The following is a 25,851-nucleotide window of genomic DNA, read 5'->3' as shown; positions in this document are numbered from 1 at the left end:
TCCTTTTCTTTTTGTGAATACAGACTAACACGGCTGTTACTCTGAAACCAAGATATGAGGTGGCTGTGCAGGGAATATCATATCATCATTTTTTTCTCTGTTTGGATCTCTTAGACCTAGGCATAATCTAGCCCTTGATGTTAATTTCTGCTTTAAAATCTTTAATTTAAAACCCTTTCCCCACTGATAGAAATGTCAATGTGATTAATGGAATCAGTCAGAATTCATGATGCTCTCAAAGCATCCCAGTCAAGTGCTGTTCTGATCAGCAGGCAGGCAGGCTGCTCATTTATAGTATCTGCTAGAGTGACCCCACAATTAAAGGGCTTTCTTCACTCTCCACTACAAAAACTTTTAACCGCTTAAGCCTTCTTGAGCTATAGGTTGACAAAAGTAATAATGTTTTCAGATTACATTTCAGTTAGGCTTTAAATAAAAAAACCCTTTTATTTACAAAACAAAACAAAACCCAGCTGACAGTTTCTCCTCTATGTAGACTAAGCCCTTCTCCTAGCTGGAAAAAATATAAAATAGACAAAATATTTAATGAAATAAGTAACAACTGTGCATAAACTAATATAATTAGTGATGTGTGAACCTCCAAAGATTTGACAATTTAGTTCAGTTAAGCACCCGAAGGTGCAGTTGCTTATTCCAAAGCTCTTGGAGCTATATAATTCTCTGGAATCTTTATAATAGGAAGCCTTGGGAAAACAATTGTTTTTAAATGAGATTTCTACATTTCTGAACCAGAAACCCTGAAAGAACAGCCTCACTCTGTATTTATTTATTTCCCTTTTGAGTCTTGGATGAAACCAGGTAGTGCAAAGTGGGAAAAAAGAAACAAAGGCAATTTGTTACTAGTATAATAAACTTTTCAGAACGTCAAAAGTGGTTTGGTTTGAGCTTCTGAGTGAAATTTCAAGTCAGTTTTTATTCTGTCTGAACCTGTTTATGCTGTATACTGCAATTTTCCTAACATCCTCACACATGGATACTTATGTAGTTTTGTTCTATAATATACTTACAATTTTGGTTTGTTTGTAGCAAAATAAACAAAAGCACTTTTGTTAATTAATGGAATGAGTAACTGAACTTCAAAGGCTCTTTTATTTTATTTGTAATGTTTAATTGTAAACATATAGACAGTTTTATACTAAGTGGTATAAAAAGCTTTAAGAACACTATTTTTGAGAGACTGCCTAACTCACTCATGGCTTTATCTCTTGTGATTTATGTGTAACACTACACCTCTGTGTGGGTTATTGGCAGCAGGGATAGAACCTGTGATCTTGGGATCTTAAAGCATGAGCTTCTATTCCCTGAACTAAAAGAGATAGCTCCACTGGACAAAGATGAGGCCAAATCACCATTAGAGGCAGACAGAGTGCCACATCGAGTGGAGGGTAGGTTACATATGACTTGCTCCAAAATGCATACCCATTATATCTTTCCCCACTGCATGACACCATCACGAGTTTCTGCCTTTTAAACAAGAGTTTATATTGCAGCTGCTAACAAACCAAGCACAAGCACAAACTGCAAACTAGCTGAAAACAAGGCGAGCACTTCTCCATGCACAACGCTCCTCTGTTTGATCAAGTTGGTGTTTTGTACATGTTCTGGGTACCCATGTATTCTGGTAGCCAAAAGTTAATCAGTCACATTTGGACATTTGGCCCAGAATGATAAGAAAGGTCTTTTGTTTGTAAAAAAAATAATTAAAAAAAAAGTGAAACTCAACATAATATGCTAAAACTCTAATCTGGGGAAAAGGGGAGAGAGGAAATTGTGTATGTCAAGCATATGTGTGTGTACTACATGCTTCTACAGACTGATTATGGGCTGAAAAGCCTTTCACCTCATATCTAGCCCAGGTTAACAGGGAGAGAAAACTTGGTCTTTTGGCTGAAGAGTAAGACGGGAAGTAAGAAGATCCGGGGTTTTATTTCTGGGTCTATAGCAAACTAGCCATGACCCTGGGTAACTCTCACTGTGCCTCTGTTTCTTCACAAAATAAATGGGGATGATAATGCCTCTTTATATGATGGCTGTGAGGATTAATTCATGTTTCTAAAGAGATTTGACTGCCTTTTACAGGATGTGCTATATGGTCTATGGTTAAAATATTGTGAATAGTGAACAAAAGTCATTACTATCTGATAGCTGCTAGATAGATTGTTGAAATTAGAGATCTCTTACGTTACTAAATGATAGATGTCCACCATTCCAGTTGTCAGTTTGTACACTAGGACATTACCTAGCAGATGCAGCCACTCTACTGGAAGAGAGCATCACTTCTCTTACCATTTTCTCCACTGTCCTGTCCCCTTCACCCCTCTCCCTCAGTGTCCCCTCTGCCTTCCCTTTAGTGAAACTCCTACCTAAATCCACCAAACAGTGGAATTAACATGACGTTTGCCGCCACCACCACCTCATTGCTCACTTTGCTTGTGTATTGTACCCCTTTCACCACCCTGAGTTTGTTTTATCTATATCCATTATAAACTCTTCAGGGCAGGAAGAGCCTAATTTGTGTTGGGGTTTGCTGGGGTTCAGCCAGCAACAATTTTCACCTCTTCTGTCAGTGGCATTTAGTAAGGCATGCCATTCTACACTTGCATGGAAAGCATGACCTTTCATGTATGGTGCGTATGAGGTCACGCTGCGTGGAGGACATCATTTTGGTCTAGGAACAGCATTATCATTCTTGTTTGAGCCCTGGCACTGGGGCAGGGACTGTCCTTTTGCTTTGTATTTGGAGAGCACCCAGCACAGTGGGTCCATACAAATAATAATTTTTTATCACGTATGGGCATGGCTCAGTTGTGTTCTGAGGGGCTGGGGCCTTCTCAGTTGCCATGACCTTGTCTTTCACTGGTGAATCCCCCACTCCTTGTCTATCCGGTAGTCCAGGTACACCACTTCTGATCTCATAAAAAATTAGTTACTTGGTTTTAAGCAAGGTTCCACCGCCTCCAACACTCCCTCTGCAGTTTTGACCGATGTTGAGTGTCACTTCTGTGCGTGATGAGGATGTCATCAATCCTCACTACAGCACACAGGCTACCTTTCGACAATTTTTCCATGGTCTTCTGGAAATTCCAGGGGGTGATGATATATGACATCTCAATTGATTGTACTGATATAAGCCTTTGTGAATGTTTATAGTGGTATACTTCTAATATTTCTCCTCCAGCCTCAACTGATGATATGCCTACAACATCTCCAGCTTACTATATTTTTGATCCCCATGTAACACTGCCACCAACTCCTCCATCCATGGAATGGAATAAATGCCTAATTTGGAAACCTGATACACCATGATTTTATAATCCGTGCAAATGAGGATGGTCTTTTCTGGGTTAACCAGAATTCAGAAAACTACTCTGATGAAATGAGGCTGGAAAAGAAGGGCATATCTAACGCAGCGTCAGTCTTTTCTCTGAGGGCATAAGGAACTGATCTTGCTTTAAAGTATTTTGGTTTGACACCATCTTGGATATAAATCATGGCTGTTAAACCTTCCAAAGTCTTAAATCCTTCTTTAAAAATGGCTGGGTGAGCATCCAAGACTTCCTGGAGTGCTGGTGTTTTGCTAGGATCTCATCCAAAAATTTCCTCCAATTCAGTTTTAGATCTTTTAACTGATCTCTTTCTAGCAGATTTTGCATTTGTCCCCAGATCCCTAGAACCAGTAACTTTTTTTAAACTTTTTTGCCTTTTATATTTTATGGGGCTTAGCACAGAACCTACCACCCAGACGGGTTCTCTAATGTAGGACACAGGGTCATTCCAGTATTCACTAGTGGGTTCAATCCTGCTTTGCACTGATGCACAGTGGAAACACCGCTCCAGAGCCTGGAGTCCCTTCCAGCTTTCTTTGCAATTTCTTTATTGAATCTGTATGATTTGCTCTACAGTCTAAGTGCAAATATTGTAAATTTTTCACTGCTGCTTCTATTGTTGTTCCTATTTCTACTGCTTTGAGCCAGGGTAAGTTCTCCCCTGCCAGGAATTTTCTGTGAATTTTCTCTCATTATTAATGCCATAAACAAATCTGTCCCACAGCATATCCTCTAGGACATTTCAGAATGAACAATATTCTGTTAATCTTTTCAGCTCTGTCACATATACAGGTACACTTTCACCTGGCCTCTGCATTCTACTAGGAAATTTGAAACATTCCACAATAATGTTTGTCTTTGATGTGAAGTGCTCTGTTAACCTCTTTTGCAGGTGTTCTAAACTTCTATTGCCTGATGTCTGAGGTTGTAACAAACTCCTTAAGAGAGAAAGTAGGTTTTATTGCCACAGACACTGAGGAAAATTGCTTTCTTTTTGTCCATTATCTATAATCTCATTTGCAAGAAAACAGTACCCAGTCTTTCCATACATTCCTGCATTAAGCTCCTCAAGTTTCCCATACATTGCCATTCTTATGTTCTTTCTTGTCACCAGTTTTGTAAGGCCCACTCAGTGCACAAGGAACGCTTTCTACTTACAATACTGAAGGCTGGGAATGTGCTGCTTTATTCAACTATATACAGAGTTGGGGGAAACACACACTAATTAAAAGAGCAAGTAAGGGCAGGACTCCAACTCATAATACTCTGAGTAACCTCTTGATGACCACTTTAATAATAACAATAACAACAATACAAAAGAAGAGGTCCTCTTGCAAATTTTACTAATTATGGGCTTGTTAAATATTGGACATAGTTTTGGGAAATACTGTGAACTTTACCAGCTAAAATTGCTTGGGACATCCTGGAAAAAACTGCTGCTTTAACCATAGCTTTTCTTTCTCAGCATCGCTTAACCAGCAAGCTAAACAACAAAAAAACAACCTCTGCCCCCCCAAAAAAAACCAGCCCTGAAAATGTCACAAATAAACATCAGAAACCAAACTCCAAGTGGTGTCTAAACATTCCTATGAACATTTGAAAGTCATTTTAATGCTATAGTTAATGGGTCTCAACACAAATTATCAGTAAAAAGAAGTACAAAAGATACCCACATAAATTGTACTTTGAGTTATATGGCAAGAGGTTTTTTTGGGTGCAAAATACTCTACCATTTACAGCAACAATAAAGCCAATTCACAATGTCTGGGCACTACAATGACCACTTCTAATACTGCCACATAATCAAATCAGAATAGTTATGGTATTCAGATAGCATAAATAGCACAAACCGATACAAAAGTAGTCCCTTAATATTGTAGAGGTGCTTAACTGTTTTTGCCAAAGGAACATCTACAATAAAACACTCCAGAAGACCATAATTCCCTGTTATCCACTATTAAGACAGCAAAGATCCAGTCAATGGGATAAATCTTGCTTTCCTAGCTCAGGTGAACAGCCCCATTATCTTCAGTGTTTGTTTATCGAGACTTCAAATACATCGCAATGGCTTTTAACAACAAGCAGAAAGTTAGCACCTCGAATACAAAGGATAAATGTTGGTTTATTTGATGCTGGGTAGAATTCTTTCAGACATCTCTGCTCGTGTCATGCACACGCTGTGACTCTTGCCCAAAAAGACAGTTCCAGGTCAGGATGCAAAGAGTGATATTTGCACAGAGATTTGTCAGGTCTATAATCTTGAACATTCCAGAGTAAGCCTAGTTTAAGCCTGCCCTTTACCACTGGGATAAGTAGCTAACATTCCAGGAAACTAATACAAGAAGAGGAGAAAACAAGTAAATGCTTACTCACCAGCCTTCTCCTTTTCTGAAATAACCGGCATAGCCTAAAAAAAAGAAAAAGAAAAAAGAAGGGTTGCATTTAAGAAAAGGTAACAAAATTAACTCAAGGACATCATTATTATTGATTTATCTAGATTGTGATAGTGTCCAAAGGCTCTGAACAGAACCGAGGCCTCTGTGTTGTAGGCACTCTACAATCACACATGAAGACATAATCCCTGCTTCGAAAGGCTTATGCTGTCATGTGAAGAAAAAAAAAAAGCGCAACAAATGAGTGGAGAACAAATATAAAGGGAGAATGAAAGTAATGATGATAAAACCATGGGCCATGATCTTATAGACATCACCACCAATACCATAAGTGATCTGTAAACTTAAAATGTCACAGGGAGATCCAGTGGGGAATGACTGACTGATTCTGAAGGACAGAGCAGTGAAAACTGCACAGCTGAAAAATTGAGGATAAAACGCTCAAGTCCTTCTCCCGCTGAAGTCTTCAGGCATTCCGCAAATTACTCCACTGGCAGCAGGATTCAGGCCCAAACATAGGGCTTCTCCCTAGCATGCTGATTTCTTCTTTAAAACACTCCTCAGTAGAAATAAAAAAACCTGTTGCTGTTCTGGTGATTTTTTAGAATACGAGTGTAAGACTGACAGCTTACTCTGGTTCTTCTCTTTCTCTCACCTTAACATAGAATTCATTAAGAAGAACTTTTCTCCGCCTAAAAATGGGGCCATGATTTGGTTGTTTTTAATATCGGCATAGTATCATTTACCCTTAATTGTCTCAATCTTTTCGACAAACTGAAACAGCTTTCAGAATATCTCAGATGTTGCAGGAGAAAGATGAGTGAATGCCCTAATTTAGAGATCAGTTTAGAGCATATATTCAGAACCACCAAGTTAAGGGGACATTTCCACATCTCCTTCATGCATGTCATTATGGAACTGGATACTACAGTTCTGACTCAAGAGAAAATCCTATGGCAGCCAATTGGAATGTTGCCCGAGTCAGGACTACAATATCTCCGTATTGGAGTGAAATACCTAATTTTTTTAAAAAGGGGAGAAACTGGGTAGAAGCCAGCTTGAAATTTTCAGTTTGAATGGCTGCTTATGGAGATCCTTTGAAATGTGGCTATATTCCTTAGCCAGCTTTGAAAATCCCAGCCCCAAATGTTTTTTCTGCTTTGCTTTATTTTTTGGTATGATTTCCTGGGTTGTTTTAAAAGAGCTACTTTCTTTCTATACAAAATTTAAAAGAGAAAAGGATATGCACAGTTTATATAAATACATAGTACATACAGTGGTAACAGCAAAATGATAAATTGCGGAGTCATATGATAACATTTACGATTCACTGTTGATTGCCTTAAGTGCACTCTGCCCACTAGACTATCTGCACTGGGCCTTATTTCCAACATTGCAAAACCCTGAACAGCTACAGTGAGATACAGTTTAAACAACCAGCCAGAGAAATGTTTCCTTTTTCCCTGTACAAAACTATAATTGTTCAGGTCAGGCACTATTTAAATTTGCTACAGTGACACACTGAAGATATTATCTTGTGTTCTTTCATAGCTAGACATGGGAGCTCTATATACCTTTATAAAGACTTTCCAATAACTACTTCCAATCCTGGAACGTCCCAACATATTACATGTAAAAACTGTGACATTACCTAAAATACCTTTTCTGTACATAATAATGTACGGCATTTCTTAGGTCCTAAGTGAGGCTGGCTTTAGAGTGAAAGAGACATGAAAAAGTAATACCAATACAAACTCTTTAAAACCCTCTGTGAAATACTTCTAAGGAACTTTTCTTTTAAAAATTCAATACACACACAATACCTTCAGTATACTTGTATTATATGCAATAGTTTCATACATTCAGCTGAACCCCACACTCAAAGTGAATCTGCTATACTTTGCTTGATTTTGGGGTTATAACCATAGGAAGCCGGCAGGCCTGGCATGGCCTTTACCCAGACTCTGACATTGGTTCAAATTTGCAGAGAGATGTTAGCAAACCTTGGAAAAGTGTTAGTTTTTATTGGTTAGAAAATTCCAAAAGAGTAAAAAGGTTGATTGGTTTGGGGTTTTGTTATGAAAATTTCACACAGCTCTGGCAATGATGTCATTAGACTATTTCATGATGGCTTGAAATGAAATACTAAATATCCTAATTATGTCCGGTGAATACACTGCAATGCCTATCTTTTGCCCTCAATTCAACACCACTTCAAGCAGGATCTTTCTGAAACATTTAAATCTAAAAGAAATATTGATTTGGTGGAAAACTTCATATTGCAGGCTTCAGCTTGAGAAAAATATACAGCTTCATTACTAACCATTTAAAACAGACTGATCTTGGAAAGGGTTATTTGAAGGACTGTAGCTGTGCTGGCCGCAGGATATTGTGGAGAGAAGTAGGTGAGGTAATATCTTTTACAGTAGAACCTCAGACTCAGGAACCCCAGAGTTACGAACTGACCAGTCATACACACCTCATTAGTAACTGGAAGTACACAATAAGGCAGCAGCAGAGACCAAAAAAACCCCAAGAACCCCCAACCCCCCCCACCCCAAATACAGCGCAGTACTGTGTTAAATGTGAAGTACTAAAAAAATAAAGGGAAAGTTTTAAAAAAAATTTGACAAGGTGTGAGGAAACTGTTTCTGCGCTTGTTTCATTTAAATTAAGACATTTAAAAGCAGCATTTTTCTTCTGCATAGTAACGTTTCAAAGATGTATTAAGTCAATTTTCTGTCGTAAACTTTTGAAAGAACAACCATGACATTTTGTTCAGGGTTATGAACATTTCAGAGTTAGGAACAACCTCCATTCTCGAGGTGTTCATAACTCTGAGGTTTTACTGTATTAGACCAACTTCTATTGATGATACAGACAAGCTTTTGAGTTTAAACAGAGCTCTTCTTCAAGTTTGGGAAATGTTACTCAGTCTTTTGCTCTAACATTTAAGTACATGAGGAAGGATGGCTAAACTCGTATTCCCTCTTTTGAGTCACTCCCTATCAGATTCTGTTTTTGTGTCCTCAGCTCTGCTAGCATGTGGACTGTTTGGGTCAGAACTAAATGAGAATAAATCATAACACCTACTCCAATTATTTAATTCTTATTCACTTTATAACTGTTCTTGGTCATAAAGTCATAGAAGTTGGACAAGATGTGCCATTTAGGCTATCCCATTGCTAGTACATGATTGTTCCTTCCAATATTTTTTTCAGTCACAATTTATATTATAGGTACCTTTATAAATAGTTGAGAGGCAATGTGGTCCACTGGATTGATAGTCAGAAGATCCCAATGTTACTAACCGGCTGTGTGTGAGGGGGTGCGGGGTGTGAGCTCCAGGAGGGACTTTGGGTGCGGGAGGAGGCTGAGGGCTGGGGCAGGGGCACGGAAGGGGGTGAGTGCTCTGGCTGGGGTTGCACACTCTAGGGTGGGGCTGGGGATGAGAGGTTTGGGGTGCGGGAGGGGGCTCAGGGTTGGGGCTGTGTTCAGAGTGCGGGAGGGAGCTCAGGGCTGGGGCAGGGGGTTGGGGTGTGGGAGGGGGTTCGGGGTGCAGGCAGTGCTTACCTCAGGCAGCTCCCAAAAGCAGCCAGCATGTCAGGCTCCTAGGCTGAGAGGCCATGGGGCCCTATGCGTGGCCTGTGCCCACAGGCACTGCCCCTGCAACTCCCTTTGGCCATGGTTCCTGGCCAATGGGAGCTGCAGAGCTGGTGCTTGGGGCGGGGCAGCGCATGGAGCCCCCTGGTCCACTCCTCCGCCTAGGAGTTGGTGGGACATGCTGGCTGCTTCCTGGGAGCCACATGCAGCTGGGTAGGGAGCCTGCCAGCCCCGCACCAACTAGACTTTTAACGGCTCGGTCAACAGTGCTGACCACAGACACAAGGTCCGTTTTTGACCAGGTGTTCCAGTTGAACACTGGACACCTGGCAATCCTAGACGTGGGTGGTGGAGGGAGTAGTCATGATATAACAGTCAGGTGGTCTCATCTGTCGGGAGCCAGCTTCCTGCCTGTCTTGCTCCCCTACTGCACAGGGGAAGTGGACGAGGCTGCTCTGAAGGGCTGGGACAGTAGAACCAATACTCACAGGGTATTGGTTCTACTCAGCTCCCCTTTCGCAGAGTCCCTGCCAGCCTCCTCAGCGTGCCTGACAGCAAGCAAGGCCTCTCAGGGCTTTCTCCCTGGGGAGCTGGTTCCTTCCCTTTTTATCAAGGCTCATTGCAGGGGCTCACTTTACCCATTTTTTTCCCTCTCTCTCTTTCCTGGACTATTGCTTTCCCTTCTCAGGAGAGGATCCCAGGGCTTGGTCTTCCCCTTGTCTTCCTACATCCCTAATAGGACTCCCTCACAGTTCTAAGCCCTTCTTTTTATGATGATCCAGCTCCTCCCAGCTGGGCCTGATAACTAATTGATTCACCACACCCTACAGGTTTATGCAGGTGAGCTAATTGAGTCCTCAGGCTCCTGAGAACCCTTTTGCTGCCAGTGTGGAGTGTACACCCCCCAGGTGCCTAACACCTAACCTGTTTAGGTGCTTTTGAAAATCCCACTAGAGACCAGTCTGCAACTTTTCATGCCAAATACCTTGGAAAATCTGACTCTATGTGCTTCAAATTTTTAGAATTAGTAGATCAGTAGATTTCAATCTCTCCCACCTGTTTTTTCCCCCTCTGTAGACTGAAAGAGGAAAACACATTTGCTTATTTTTCAATTCCCAATTGGATTCTCAACTTGAATGAACTAGTCAAAACAAAGAAAATATTTTCTCTGAATCTGTTTGCTAAATTTAAACCAAAGTAATTAAGGCTAAAACTTTTCTGCACAACAGAAAGTGGAAGTATTTCTGTTTGGAAAAATGTATATGCCAGAATTTAGTTCATTGTAAAGACTGAAAATGACAGTGATACTTAATGCAGTACATGATATTGTGCCATATTTATAAAGCTTGAACTGACTTCAAGAGTTAAAAATGTTTTCTCCCAATTCTGAATTGAAAAAAAAATGCATCCTTTAACTCACTAAACTCTGAGGAGAGCTAGTTGATGCAGCATTTTTATTTATTTAAATGATTTGAACAGATTATAGTAAGATTAGGCCTTAAAATAGGTTGTCATAATTTCAGATGATTTTTAAACAGGTTAAATTTTAAAAAGAAAAATGTATTTAAATTTAAGAATCCAATAAAAAACCCCATGGTTATTTATCCACCCTGCTATCGAGTTTGGCCCATATTTATGAAGTACCATAGCTTGAAATTCTTCTGAATGAAAAGCACTAGTTAAATGTTGTGTAATTCTACTGCCTTGAGATTCTTTGCTTTTTATTCTTGGTTGATAAGGAAATAAAATGATGAGAGAATTCCATCATAGTTCTACCTCTCTGACTAAGCGCACGTCTTCACTAGCAATGTTAAAGTGCTGTAGTTGAGGCATACCGCTGGGAGAGAGGTCTCCCAGTGCTATAAAAAACCCACCTCCACAAGGGAAATAGCTCCCAGCACTGGTGCACTGTCTGCACTGGCACGTTCCAGCGCTGAAACTTGCAGCACTCAGGGGACGTTTTTTCACACCCCAGAGCGAGAAAGTTGCAGCGCTGTAAAGTGCCAGTGTAGACAAGCCCTAACAGAGGACAAAACACCAAGGGAGCTTAGTGTTATCGCCCTAAAACGTAAAATAATGCAAACAGTGAGTAAATCTAGTTCCAGCAATTTCTGAGACAATTCTACAAAGGTTGAGTTTTTTGTTAATACAGCTACATATGCTGCTTACATGCTGCACAGTGGGATAACATGACTTATCGTTACTTAGAAGAAATGCTCACACCTCAAGTGCAGTTTTGAATTCACTGGTGACTTTCTTCAATGATTTCCATATGTCATAAATGAACTGCATTCCCAGGAAGTGATTTAACATTTCTGGCAAAGGAGCAATTAAATGGGATTTTCCTGGTAGGCCAGATGGGTCCACTGTAACATCACGTTATTCCTAACTTCTCGCTCCTCATGGAACAAAGGAACTCCACTAATAATTTCCACACGATCGATTCGCACCTTTTTTAAAAAAACTTCCAAGACTCTTGTACCCCTCACTATTTGGTCTGAGCATCGGGATCCAAACAAAATTCCCCAACCACTTAAAACAGTCACTTTATTATTTTGTTAATGCATCCTACAAGAACACTCAGAAGAGAAGGACTGCTTTAGAAATGTAACCAGGGAACTAAAAGAATACAGGACTGGAAGAGACCGTCTGAGTTGTCAAGACCAGTCTTCTTCTATCACAGGCAATCCTGTCATGTAACCCCATTCATAAAACTATCAAGCTCCATCTTAAAACTATGTATGGCTTGCATTAAAAAACACCTGCAGGAATGAATATACTCAAGGTTTTGTTCACCACTGGACAGCATGCTATATGAGCCTGGGAAAGGCTGACTTTGAAATCTCTTCTTTGAATTGTAGCACATGCATGTGTGTTGTATTGGGTCTCCACTCTATATAACTGTGTTACATTTGTACACGGGAGCCTGCAAAGTGGGGGTAAAATGCTACTATTCAGATGCAGCAGCATTTTACACTCACTGCACTTTTGCCTTGTACAGATTTAAATAACAAAACAACATGCAAGGCAGTGGAGATTCTTTACATTTTTACTAATCTAGGGCTAAATTGTGACCCCCAGAGCCAGTGGAGTGCTAGGTGTGGTAGCTGCAGTATCTGACCTGTGGTGGAGGGACGCATTACCTCGGCACAGGGTATTGTTACTCCTTTTGATCCAAGCAGTTAGTAAAAATTCAGCATCCAGCAGGTTATCATTAGGAGGAGAAACTGATGCTGGAATCAGCTTTTTTTTTAATGCAATCCTGTTTATTTACAAGAATGTACAGCAGCGTCCTGTTCTCCTGAACACAGGAGGAGTCAAACAGCAGGAGACGGTTTCTTTGCTCACAGTTCCAAGCCCCTTTCAGCCAGCACTTACCCAGTGCTCGTTCTGGCTGTGCCGTTGGCTTTCTGCTGCTTTGCGCCTGGTTTCTTTGGTGTTTCCCCTGCTTCTCTCTCTCAACCCCACCCCCCAAAAAGTACTACCCAGCAAAACCCCTATATCCACACAGGTCTGTTTCTGTGGTGTTGCAAGTGCCTATGCTTTGTGTGGAGGCTCCTATTGTTTCTTAGGGTGGCTATTACGCCAACCAGTTTCAATGAGATTTCACCCAATCCATAACAGTATAAGGCCTTCAAGAGCACTGAGGGATAACCTCAGCAGTACGCTCGCTCCACCTGTATGAAGAAGTAGAGTTCTGTTGGGAAGCACTACTTTCTTAGCCATGCCCTGGATACACCCTGGCTTTGTCTGCAGTGCAAAAAGGGTGTTTTGTTACATCAAGATAGCTATCTTAATACATAATCCTAGTGGAGACAAGGCACAGGTAGTTTTTCAGTGTAGCCAGCTGAGATCAACCCCATACTCCTCTGCCGCCCCCCCCCCAACCTAGGGTTGAACTTGACTAATTACAGTGAGGTAGAAACTACATGGGCCTTGTCTTCACTAGGATTTTGCACTGTGATAGCTATCTTGATATCAAAACACCTTTTATGGTTTGTGGAAAGAGGCCCTAGGTTTGTGCAGTGTTTGCACAATATTTAGTAGGTTCCCTTGCACACAGGAAACACAAGCCGCTGCAATAAGATTAACTCCTGTGCAAGTGCAGAGTGCTATATCTGGCTAAACTGTATATTAATTGGCACAGACTATATTAAAGGTGCTTATAATACATAACTGCTGAAATGAGAATCAGGTACATCTTTTAATTTTCTTTATATTCTTCCATAAACCAACTCCAGGGATGCTGCATTACAAACTTTACAGTCATATCAATTATTCTAAACAGGGTTCTGAAATGTTAAGGTTCATTGTGTAATTATACATACACTAGTAGCTCCAGGCTGACATGTCTATTTAAATCCATAACACTTTATTTTCAGAAGGAATAGAGCAGGTAAAGTGTAATTGGCATCACTTAAGTCACATTTTCAATGCCAAGATGGATATTTTACAAAACCTTTCAATCTTATTATGCTGTCAGCTGTCCAGTAATTTCTCGAGTACGTATTTGAAGAGACATGTTGGAATACTTCCTTGCCAGTGATCTGACATATCTTGAGTCACAAGGCATTTCTCCAGTTTTTATACAGAATTTATTGCATTATCTTCAACATTGCTTTATTTCTAAACTTGGCAGTGAATACAGAAATGCCTCTATACCCTGACCTTTTTACTAAGCCCAGATGCTCCTTCTGCAATTTGTTTGAAGGAAGATACTCAAACTGAAGTTAGGTAAAAGAAAGAAGTATGTTTGCTGGTGTCTGGACAGTGTGCTGTTGGCCAATGCATGCAGGCAGCCTAGGTTCAAGAATGAACTCAAAGGGTATGCCTAAACTTCAGTACTGGCCCGGGGCAGCTGACTTGGGCTTGGAGGGCTCAGGCTGCAGGGCTAAAAATTGCTGTGTAGATGTTTGGGTTCAGGCTGGAGTCTGGGCTCTGAAATCCTGTGCGGAGGGAGAATGTCAGAGCCCACGCTCCAGCCTAAATTTTAGCTCCTCAGCCCAAGCCCTGCAAGCCCAAGTCAATTGACCTGGACTCCGAGACTACAAAAATTTTATTAAAGCAAATGTTAAAATTATATAATACACAGGTTGAGAAAAGAATGTTTGTATATCTGAGTATATCTACACTGCAATATAAGCCAGGGCTCAGACTCAGTCTTGCACCCAAACCCCACTTCCATCTGCATAAAAATCTCTTAGACTTGGGCTTGGACCTATGGTCCTAGGACCTGTGGGGGTGGAGGGATCAAGTCAAGTCAAGCCAGAACCCAGGGTTTGAGACCTATTGCTTTGCAGTGTAGACACAGCCCCACCACACTGGGTCCTAAGAGACCGCCAAAAGTACCCCACAATCCAATGGGACACCTTCCTTTGTCCTCTCTATCTCAAGAATTTCCAGTCAACTCCAGGAAAACAGAGGCAACCCCACTGTGTGTAGTACAGCAGCACAGTGAGTCAGCATTTAACCCTTCTGTTGACTTCTGAACACTGAGCTGCAAACACGCCAGAGACCCTTTTGTGTTTGCAATGGAGTCTGAACAGAAGTCTTCTGCAAAGTGCATGGTTTCATAGTCAGAGGAGCACACACAGGTTTTGGTACATCTTTAGTGCGAGACCAGCAAAACAAAGTCCACACATTTATATGTAAAAGTTCTCACATGCCCATACCCGGACACTCCTTTTCAATCTGTGCATATAGTTTTTCTGCTTCTGTAAATGCAACTGGCTTCACTCAGAACCATATTGTTGCAACAATACATCACCCAGCCCACAGCTGCTTGTGCCCACACCGACCATTATGGATTTGTTCACATCATAGTACTTGAGAACTGGAGCTGTTGAGATAATTTCTTTTACTTTTTTGAAGGCAATTTCTTGATTTGGCCCCCATAGCTAAGATGTGTTGGATGTTAACAGTTCATTCAGTGGTTTTTTAACTGTAGAAGATTCTTGTAGGTATTGACCAAAGTAATTTATGATACCCAGTATATGTCTCAATTCAGGGACATTAATTGTGTACTCAGTTCTTGAATTGCTTTTGCTTTCTCAGGGTAGGACTGATTCCATCTGTATTTATGGTCTGTCCCCAAAACTCAATTTGGAATAGGTGGAAAATGCATTTTTCCTTGTTTAGTTTCAGTCCAGACTGACTGATTAGGCTTAGGACTTTGTTAAGGGTTTTGTTGTGTTCTTCCTTCAAAGATCCATATATCAGAATGTTGTCCATTAAAACTACAACTCCATTTGTGCTCTTTAATGGTCCCTCATTAAGGGATTGAAGAGTGGCATGTTGATGAGATCCTTCAACTTTGTTGCTTTGTTCCTTCTGTGTGCAATCTTTGCTGTCTTTTCCCCTTTGCGTCTGTTCCTAGTTTACTCCTGACACCATGTCATGTTCTTCTACATCAGATAGAGATGGGCAGGTCTGGATGAGGTTTGCTGAAATAAAGTATTATATACACAGTGCCACTAAGTGGTAGAACAGTGTAATACAGTTCAGCATTCCATTACAAAGCCTGGGACAAAGTATTTTCATGGACTATTCCAAAAGGAAGCATTTCTGTGATAAATTTATGGTTGAAATTCTGGACAGTGCCAACAAGTAGGCCCAGTACCAAAGACAGAGGGACTTACAGCTAGAGAGTCATGGCAAGAGACAAAAGGAAAGGCTATACAGCTTGAGGACAGGGTTTCAATGTGGGAACAGGCACTTCCTTCATAGTTTCTGGAACAGGAATGGCGGTTAAGGGAAGAGGACAGAGCTCAGCAGAAAGAACTGTTTGAACAGCTGATATCACTAATGGCCAAATTAACATGGCAAATTAAAACTTTTATTGCTGTAATTAAAAAACATGGGCCTGATTCCTGAATGCTCCTTTTACAGGGAACCATGATTGAATGGGTGTGCTTCTAATGGAGTCCCTCAGTGATCAATTTTTGGCTCTATGTTATAAAAAATATTTATTAATGACCTGAAGGAAAACATAAAAGTATTACCAAAGAAGTTTGCAGATGACAACAAAAATTGGGGGAGTGGTAAATAGTAACAGGTTACTAAGACAGGTCACTAATACAGAGCAATCTGGTTCACTTGGTAAACTGGGCACAAACAAACAATATCCATGTTTATGTGGCTAACTGTAAATGTATACATGTAAGAAAAAAGAATGAAGGCCATATTTATAGGATGGGGACTCTATCCTGGGAAGCAGAGACTCTGAAAATGATTTGGGGGGATGTTGGATAATCAGCTGAACATGAGCTCCCAGTATGACGCTGTGGCCAAAAGCTCTAATGCAATCCTTGGATGCCTAAATAGGGGACTCTTGGGTAGGAGTAGAGAGGTTATTTTACCTCTGTATTGGACACTTGTGTGATTGCTGCTGAAATACTATGTCTGGTTCTGGTGTCAACAATTCAAGAAAGATGTTGATAAATTGGAGAGGGTTCAGAGAAGAGTCACAAGAATGATTAAAGAGTTAGAAAACATGCCTTATAGTGATAGACTCAAGGAGCTCAATCTATTTAGCTTAACAAAGAGAATGTTCAGGGGTGACTATAGTCTAAAAATTGGTTGTTGATTATAGTCTAAAAATACCTACACAGGGAACAAACATTTAATAATGGGCTCTTCAATCTAGCAAGAAAGGTATAGCATAATCGAACAGGTGGAAGATGAAGTGAGACAAATTCAGACTGCAAATAAGGAATACTTTTTTAATGGTAAAAGCAACTGACCAGTTTACCAAGCGTCATGGTGGATTCTCCATCACTGGCAATTTTAAAATCAAGTCTGCATGTTTTTCTAAAAGATGTGCTCTAGGAATTATTTTGGGGAAGTTCTATGTTATACAGGAGGTCAGACTAGATGATCAAAATAGTCCCTTCTGGCCTTGGAATCTATGAATGTATTAATCTATAAATCACTGGAGTAATGTAAAAGGAGCATTCATGTAAATAAGAATCAGGCCACATGCATTTTTCCCAAGGGTGAATGGATTTTAATAAAATGAATCGCATTTGTTCTAAGTGGGGGGAGGCTGTGCATTGTATTATGATTAGAAAGACTCCCAGCCTCCAAAGCTGGCACATACTATGCATACTATATTTAATATTTACATTTTAATTTTTCAAAGGTTCATCATTTTTTAAGCCCAAAGTGACCCCTATGATCATCTAGCCTGAGCTCTGCCTTTTTCTCTTCCCTCTTCCCTGATTGTTTTGTGTCTCTTCACATTTCTTTTCACTCTGACTGCTCTCTGTTTCATTTTGTTTTTTAATTAAACATTTCCTCTCTTGCCCCTCTCTGATCACTTTGATGTGGAGTGGCAAAATGAGGACAGACACATGCATGGAATTGAGTGGCAGGCCATAACTTTTATTAAGCTTTAGCCCAAAGGAGGGGTGCTACCCGCCTATCATCCATTACTCCCCTCTACCATTGGTTCCAGTGTGGGGGTTACAGGTCTCCTTACCATAGAACCTGTAACTCATGGCAAGCTCTTCTCAGCCTACACCTCCTGGACTCAGCTCTCTCTGAGTCCTAGCACCCTCCCACTCGGGAGGGGGACAGATGGTGCAGAAGGGTGGAGACCTTGGCCACAAGGCCACAAGGTCTCACCCTATCTTATGAGCCCATCACCAAATTCCTAGCTCTTTTAGCTCTGGGAACCATTCATTTTATCTTTTTAACTGCACTGGAAACTGGCTGCAAGTTTTGATGAATTAACAGTTCAACCCAAGAACCTCAGTTAGGTACTAAGTAGGATTGTCAATTAATTGCAGTTAACTCAAGCGATTAATGCAAAACAAATTAACTAGAAAAATTAACCAAAAAAGAAAACCAACCTTCTGCTGGTGGCCTCTGACTCAGATGATGAAAATGAATGTGAATTGGTCCTCACTGCTTTGGATCATTATTGAGCAGCCATCATCATTGAAGTATGTTCTCTAGAATGGTGGTTAAATCATGAAGAGGCATACGAATGTTTAGCATATCTGGCATATAAATACCTTGCAATGCCAGCTACAACAGTGCCATGCGAATGCCTGTTCTCACTTTCAGGTGAAATTGTAAATAAGAAGCGGGCAGCATTATCTCCTGCAAATGTAAACAAACTTGTTTGTCTGAGCAATTAGCTGAACAAGAAGTAGGACTGACGGACTTGTAGGCTCTAAGGTTTTACACTGTTTTGTTTTTGAGTACAGTTATGTAACAAAAAAAAATCCTACATTTGTAAGCTGCACTTTCATGATAAAGAGATTGCACTGCAATACTTGTATGAGGTGAATTGAAAAATACTATTTCTTTTGTTTATCTTTTTTGTAGTGCAAATATTTGTAATAAAATATAATATAAAGTGATCACTGTACATTTTGTATTCTTTGTTGTGATTGAAATCAATATATTTGAAAATGTAGAAAACATCCAAAATATTTAAATAAATGGTATTCTATTATTGTTTAATGGTGCAATTAAAACTGTGATTAATTGCAACTATTTTTTCAATCTCGTGATTAATCATGATGAATTTTTTTAATCGTTTGACAGCCCTAGTACTAAGCGCTTCCCTATTTAACCCACTGTGGTTTGAAGGTGCTGCAAACAAGGCAAAAAACTCTCTCATCTGCCAATTGGCCCATGGAAAAAAAAATTCCTTCCTGACCCTCAGATGGGTGATCAGCTAGACCCACCGTTTCTGTCAGGCCGGGTTCCCATTTCTGGTCCAGGGTGCATAAGGTGGGGCTTCCGGAATGGAGCCAAAAGAGGGTCCACATAGCTTTCTCTCCAAGTTAAATCCTGGGAATTGGGGAATGCTGGCCAGTCAGCACCCGTCCCCCTCAACTGACCAACGGGTACTAAAGACTCCTGGCAGAGGAGCGGGAAGAGCTACTTGGTGTCCCTCAGGGTGTGTCCCCTCCCTCTCTGTTGCAACTGTCCCCCATCACCACTGACCCCATGAAGTTCCCCCACCTGTTGAGGCAGGTGGCTGGCATTTTTTTCTAGTCCCACTTATTCAGAACTCCTTGAACCCAAAAATATTTCAAATGTTCAAAACACACAAAAAATCCTAAGCCCTCAAAAGAAGATTAGTCTATTCAGCTTTTTGAAGAGAAGGCTAAGAGGCAACTTGATCACAGTCTGTGATTACCTAGGCAGGGTGAAGATATCTGATACTACAATGCTCTGTAATCCAGTAGACAAGGTCATAACAAGATCCTGTAGCTGAAAGTTTAAGTCAGCAAAATTCAGTTTGCTAATAACATAAAAATGGCCACACTGGGTCAGACCAAAGGTCCATCTAGCCCAGTATCCTATCTTCTGACAATGGCCAATTTACAATTTTAACAGTGAGAGTAGTTCACCACTGCAATAACTTACCAAGGAATGTGGTAAATTCTTCAATACTTGGAATCTTTAAATCAAGATCTTATATATTTTTAAAAGACATCCTCTAGTTCAACCAGAAGTTATTGGGCTAACTGCATAACCACTGGTTTAAATTCCGTGGCCTGTGTTATCCAGAAGATCAGACTAGACAATCATGACAGTCCCTTTTGGCTTTAAAATCTATGGACATTCAAATGGGTTTCAAATTAAGCAAATTCTGTAGTCCTTACTCAGTCAAAACTCACTCAGTTAAGGCCCCAATCCAGCTACAAACTATAAAGTTTCTTAAGTGCTTTGCTGGATTCAGATCTAAGTTCAAAATGTAGATTTGGATCAATAATAATACTTTGCATAACTGCAGCTCTTTTCATCCCAGGGTTTGAAAGTTCTGTAAAATGTGGGTAAGTATAATTAGAAACAGCAGAGGCATAAAATTTATTTGCCAAATAGAAATTAGATTAATTTAATGTCCGATCCACCAGAAATTAGCCTCTCTGGAAGATGTCCCACAGAAGCTTCATGAGTCTCTGGGCTATACAACCACAAAGATTATTCCCTCTTCTGAAAAGAAAAGGGTTCCCACTCAAGTGGCTATGAAATACTCACCCCAATTACATGCATATAAAATATATTGCATGGATACAATTCTGTTATATATTATTATTATATCTATGTGCAAATTAAGTTCTAATATTTATATTCAGGGGTTCCACCCAGCATGCAAATGCTTACTCACAGAACTTTCGCCCATCCATTTTCATTTTCCTTTTCTCATGAAGGAGAATTACTACAGTTCTAGATATGAATTAACACAAGTAGCCTCTGGTAGGGGAACTGATTGTCCAGAGAATCAAGAGAAAAGGAGACTCCTCCATCCATGTAGCTATGCAATTTATGGCTATGGATTTCTCTTCTTTCCAGTTTTGAGCCTGATGACCGAGCAATGGAATAGGAAGAGCAGCTGGTGACTGCGAGGGGTAGGTGAGGCCCCATAGACTCTTGCCTCCAGGCAACCATGCTGCCTTTAGACAGCTTTCATTCAGATGAGTACTTTTGTTTGATCCCTTCCCTCTCCCCCCGCCCATTGGTTGGTTGGTGGGATGGATGAAGGGTAAATTTTGTACATGGCAGGTAGCTTTGGGCTCCTGGGAAGTCAGAAAGAAGGAGGAGTTGTGTGTGGGAAGACAGTTCTATGAGGTTTAAAAAGAGCTAAAAAAATTCTACTAAAAACCTGAAAAGTAAGCAACACTTAATTTTAAATAGGCATTACAATCAAGGAACAATAAAAACTGTGGCAGTTAATGGAAAAACTCATGAACTAACAATGGCCCAGAACAGGTGCTGTTGGGCTAGTTTATAACTAAGTAAAATATTTTAAAAAAAATTGAATTAGTTAGTTGTATGCCAGTCTGCCCCTGGGATATAATGTAGCTATTTTCTCGTTGTATACCTCATAAATACCCTGCTTTGGCAGGGGAAACCAAAGCTGCAATTAGCAGGCCAAATCTTTCAGATCCTGGCCAATACAGACTCTCAAACGATTTCAGCTATTTTAATAATGATCAAGAAACCTTGGACATTGGCCCATCCCTGAAAATCCTTCATTGAACATTGAAGGTCTCTCAGCAGCTAAATACTCCATTCTCCAGTTCTTCTAGTCTCCAAATATAACCCAGATGTAATCTGCCTTCAGGAGACATATGTTGACTCCCTTTGTAACAGCTGCTTTAACATCAAAGGTAATCTTATGAGTTACTCTCTGCACAGCAAATATGGAAGTGCTACCTATGTAAGAGCAAATCTTACTAACATGGGACCACTCCCATTTAATTCAGACTGCTGTGACATTGTAAGAATTGGTCATTTCAGAGTGGCAAATGTGTACAACCCCCCTACCTACCCCTGGCCTACCCCCAAAAATTCTTCTTAAGCTCCCACTCCCTGCCATCTAGGTTGGAGATTAATAGCAAGTACACTATCTCGAGATAACAGAGAATCAGATCAAAATAGAGTTGACCTTTTGAACTGGGTCTTACTTCATGATCTTTACCTCATTCATGATCCAAAACAATGGAGTACTTTTAATTCTGCTAGATGAAAGCAAGACTACTCTCCTTACCTCACCTGGACCACCAGCACAGGATATCATCAACTTCAAGCTATAAGCAGTGTATTGAAAAAACTTCCCACACAGTCAATGTCATCTGATCTTTAAGATCATCTGAACCATACCTACTGTGAGCACCAATCAAAACCCTAACTGGGACTATCAGAATGCAAACTGGCCCAACTTTACACAATTCACCAATCACAACATCACTTGTATCCCGCACAACACCTCTATTGAAGAAGCTTATATGTGGTTCACAGAAGTCATTTACAAGTCAAGCCACCAAGTCAGTTCCAAGAGATTGTTATGAGATTTACATTCTTTGCCTGGATGAGGAATGCACAGAACTCTTCAAGCTTCATGAAGAAACTGGTGATCCAGACAACCTCAGATACTTTAGACAGCTTGACCACTTCTAGAAGAGCAAAATGGGATCAAGCTACCGTGGAACTAAACGTGTCACGATCCAGCCACACAGTCTGGGTACTAATCAGAAAATGTGGGGCTGCTTCGAAGTCTCTTGCACAGCACCATTATGCAGTCTCCCCAAACAGCACGGTTACCCACCTGAAAATTGTCGAAAAGGCATATAAGGACAAAACATCTGGAGGAGAGGTGAAGAAGAAATGGAGGCAATATGAACAGTGCATGCCTGAAACTGAAGAAGATTTCCAGCCTTTTACTGCATATGAAATAGAAAGGGTGATCAAAATGTTGAAGACAGGGTCTTTACCTGTGGACTTGATAACTTCTTTCCTGAATTGCTGAAGAACCTGGGAAAAACTAGCAGACAATGGCTACATCTTTCTCTCTAGAGTAATTCAGGAGAATAAAATACTTAAAATTGGGCACAGAGTAAAGGTAGTAGCCTCGCCAAAACTTAATAAAGAACATCTGCCTGCAACAGCATCTCTTTGCTAAGATGTGTGTACAAACTACTTAAAAGGCTTATCTTTCAAAGAACTGCCTCTCTCATTGGTGATATCTTGAATCTAGACCAAGCAGATTTCAGACCAAACCACAGAACCTGTGATCAAATGCTGGCACTCACCACCTACATGGAGAATGGCTTCCAGAGCAGGAAGAAGACGGGTTCAGTATTTATAGATCTTACTGCTGTACATGACATGTTCTGACATATTGTACCAACTGTCATTGGTCCTACTGAAGTGTGCTGTGAACTGTTGCTGAGAGGCTGTTGATTCTTGTACAAATGAACAGCTCCTGGAAGTCCTAAAACAATGGTCTACCTTAGGATTCAGTTCTAGCACCAACACTTTTTAACCTCTTTACAAATGACCTTCCCAATAGTATTGCCAGGCATTTTATCTGTGCAGATGGCATCTGTCTGGCAGTGCAGGCACAGGATTTCAGTCATCTCCAAGAAGTTCTGAATGTTGACATGAAAGAGAGGGCCCACTATAGCAAAAGATGGAGACTTTAATTAGTACCATAAACATAGTTTCCAGCTGCTTCCATCTATACCATGCAAAGGCCAACAAACAGCTCAATATCTTCCTGAATGGACACAGGTGGACCATGACCCAAAGCCTGAGTATGTAGGTGTTACTCTGGACCATATCTTGACTTTTAAAGAGCACCTTACTTAGGCCTCACTGAAAATAAAGACAAGAAACAACCTGATCATCAATTAGCTGAGTCTCCCTGGGGAGCCAATGTGCAGACATTAAGAAACTCTGGGCTTCCCACGTGCTATGCTGTAGCAGAGTATTGCTCCCTGGTGTCACTCAGCTATTTTCACACAGGAGTAGTGGACACTCAGCTAAATGAAACCACATGTATAACAACAGGTACAATGAGACCAACCAAGCTGGCCTGGCTGCTGGTCCTGTCCAACATTACCTTGCAAAATCTGCTCCTTTTGCTGCAAGACATTCCCCATCTACCCCTTTTAAAAGATGTATGTAATCCACAGAGCTAACATCTCATCTCAAGTTGCCCCATTTGGACAATTTCCATAAGGAACCTTGATATCACCTCCAAGGTGGTATACTAGGGGCAAGATCAAGCTTCAAAACATAGCCAGTGCCTGTCTTGTGACATATCCAACAGTCCAGCCTCTGGTTTTGACCTTCCATGTCACCTCTGGGTGAAACTCAATTTGCTTCAGATCTGGAACAATCAGATGTGCTGCTAATGACTATAAGCAGGGCCTTCATGACTCCTCACTTTGCCTTTGTGGCTAGTTAGAGGATGTAGGCTACTTACTTCCAGGCTGCACGCATCAGCAAGGGCTACCTGGTTCACTCATGGACTTGCACAATGCTTTTCCCTCAGCTATTGAATGGTTAAGCCACTTAGACTAACACACTTGACTTGACCATCCATGTAGATACAACATTATATAGTCTGCCTGTGACTGAGTGCTGAGAGATGGAGCTCGATCCAGCACTCTCTGGTCACTATTAGCACTAATAAGGTTCCCTCAGAGAAGGCCTAATTGGTCAGGGGTGTGTCTGATTACTAGGCCAGACAGATTAATGAGCTAATTAGCCCATAAACTGGCAAGTGATTTGAAAAGAGCACAGGAAGGAAGTGCTTGAGGAGGAAGCGGGGAGAGAGAAAGAGACAGAAGGCTGGGAGAACCTGAAAAGGGGAGCTCTTAGAGTAGAGACACCTTAAGCCCGCCCCCCTCACCTACCTCTCCCATGGGAGAAGGGGCTAGAAAAGTGGAAAACAGTACAAAGGAGGGGATACATTGATACATATTGGTGGAGGGTCTGAAACACTGTAGATAAAGTACACACTAGTGTTTACAAGCAGGAAGGTGTCAGAGCGATTTCTGTTAGTGGAAGAGGTTGGGGTAGGGTAGCTGCACCCCTGTCACATTGCCCCAGACCATTCTGCTTGTAAACAATACACATTTTTCCCACCCTTCATCGGCATTTGGACTGGATTCTCCTGTCTGATTCAGCCTTTCTGAATGACTCATGTTGTGCAAAGTGGTCTGATTCTGGCTGGAAGTGGCTGGGGGACAATTCCCTTTGTACAGGGTAACTTGCCATTGCTGTAACACTCGTGGGAGTGGCATGGCTGCCTATTCCACCATCCTCACCCAGTCAGCATATTGGGGTATTCCAAGGGCCGGGCAGGATGGAGTGAAGGTCCACTGCAGCTACCCTCCACTGATGTAAGTCTACTATGGACCATATGCTAGTGACGTATGTTAGAGTGGGCTACAGCGGCTCTGGCATCTGCCCGGGCCAGGCAGCACAGGATCAGACAGCCACATCTAGCTCCCTGCAGTCCCTTCACTCCACTATTCCCGAGTGGAGTTTGGACATAATGGAGAATTCACCGTTTTGTTTTTATAGATTGTAAACTCTTCAGAGCAGGGGCTACATTGTCCTAAATGCTTGTGTAGCTCACTCTTCCCAGATTTTAGGCACCACTGTAATTTACACAACAACTATAATAATAAAATTACCAACAGTAAGACCTCAGCTACCTTACATGCCAAGATTTAATTAATGTAAAAGCTAATGGAGGACTGTGATTAAAACAAAGGTGAAAAATGAAAAAAAAAATAGACTTGTCATTGGTTCACCAGATTCAGTAAACTATCTAATATTAAGCTCTGTTTTCCATTGGGGCAAACCTTAATTGCTGGAGTGGATTTTAGTGTAACACTAGAAAATGTTTATATAGTTTACAATAGAAACAGAATTTGTGTATTCTGCAGTTCAGTCATAAGTATGTAACTCTCCCCCTCTCAAACCCTTCCGACCATTTGGGAGGTTAACACCAAAGCTCAGATTTGCCATGTAACACTTAAAACTGGACCAGCCCCTAGAGTCCTAATGCGTTTCATCAATCAGTAGAAGTTCTATTAAGGTTCATTTACACATAGACAAAGCTTTTCCCCAAGCTTAAAAGTCATTTGCTTAGCTAATGTTTAGCTTATAAAATCTTTTACAAGAACAAACACATCAATAAAACGTGAAACACTGGCAAAGCTGAGTTACTTGGGAACCAAAGGGCA

General features: G+C 40.9%; 1 protein-coding gene across 1 annotated transcript in view; it reads right to left on the bottom strand.

Moving 5' to 3' along the window:
- Positions 1-25,851, bottom strand: part of DLC1 (DLC1 Rho GTPase activating protein) — a 356,025-nt gene that overhangs the window by 186,669 nt on the left and 143,505 nt on the right. The window contains exon 5 of the mRNA XM_043546178.1: positions 5,721-5,754. Within this exon, the coding sequence (XP_043402113.1) occupies positions 5,721-5,754 (34 nt within the window). The remainder of the gene's footprint in view (positions 1-5,720; positions 5,755-25,851) is intronic.

This window comes from Chelonia mydas, chromosome 4 (assembly GCF_015237465.2).
Source record: "Chelonia mydas isolate rCheMyd1 chromosome 4, rCheMyd1.pri.v2, whole genome shotgun sequence".
NCBI classification, from domain to species: domain Eukaryota; kingdom Metazoa; phylum Chordata; order Testudines; family Cheloniidae; genus Chelonia; species Chelonia mydas.
This window is presented reverse-complemented; position numbering and strand designations above follow the sequence as displayed.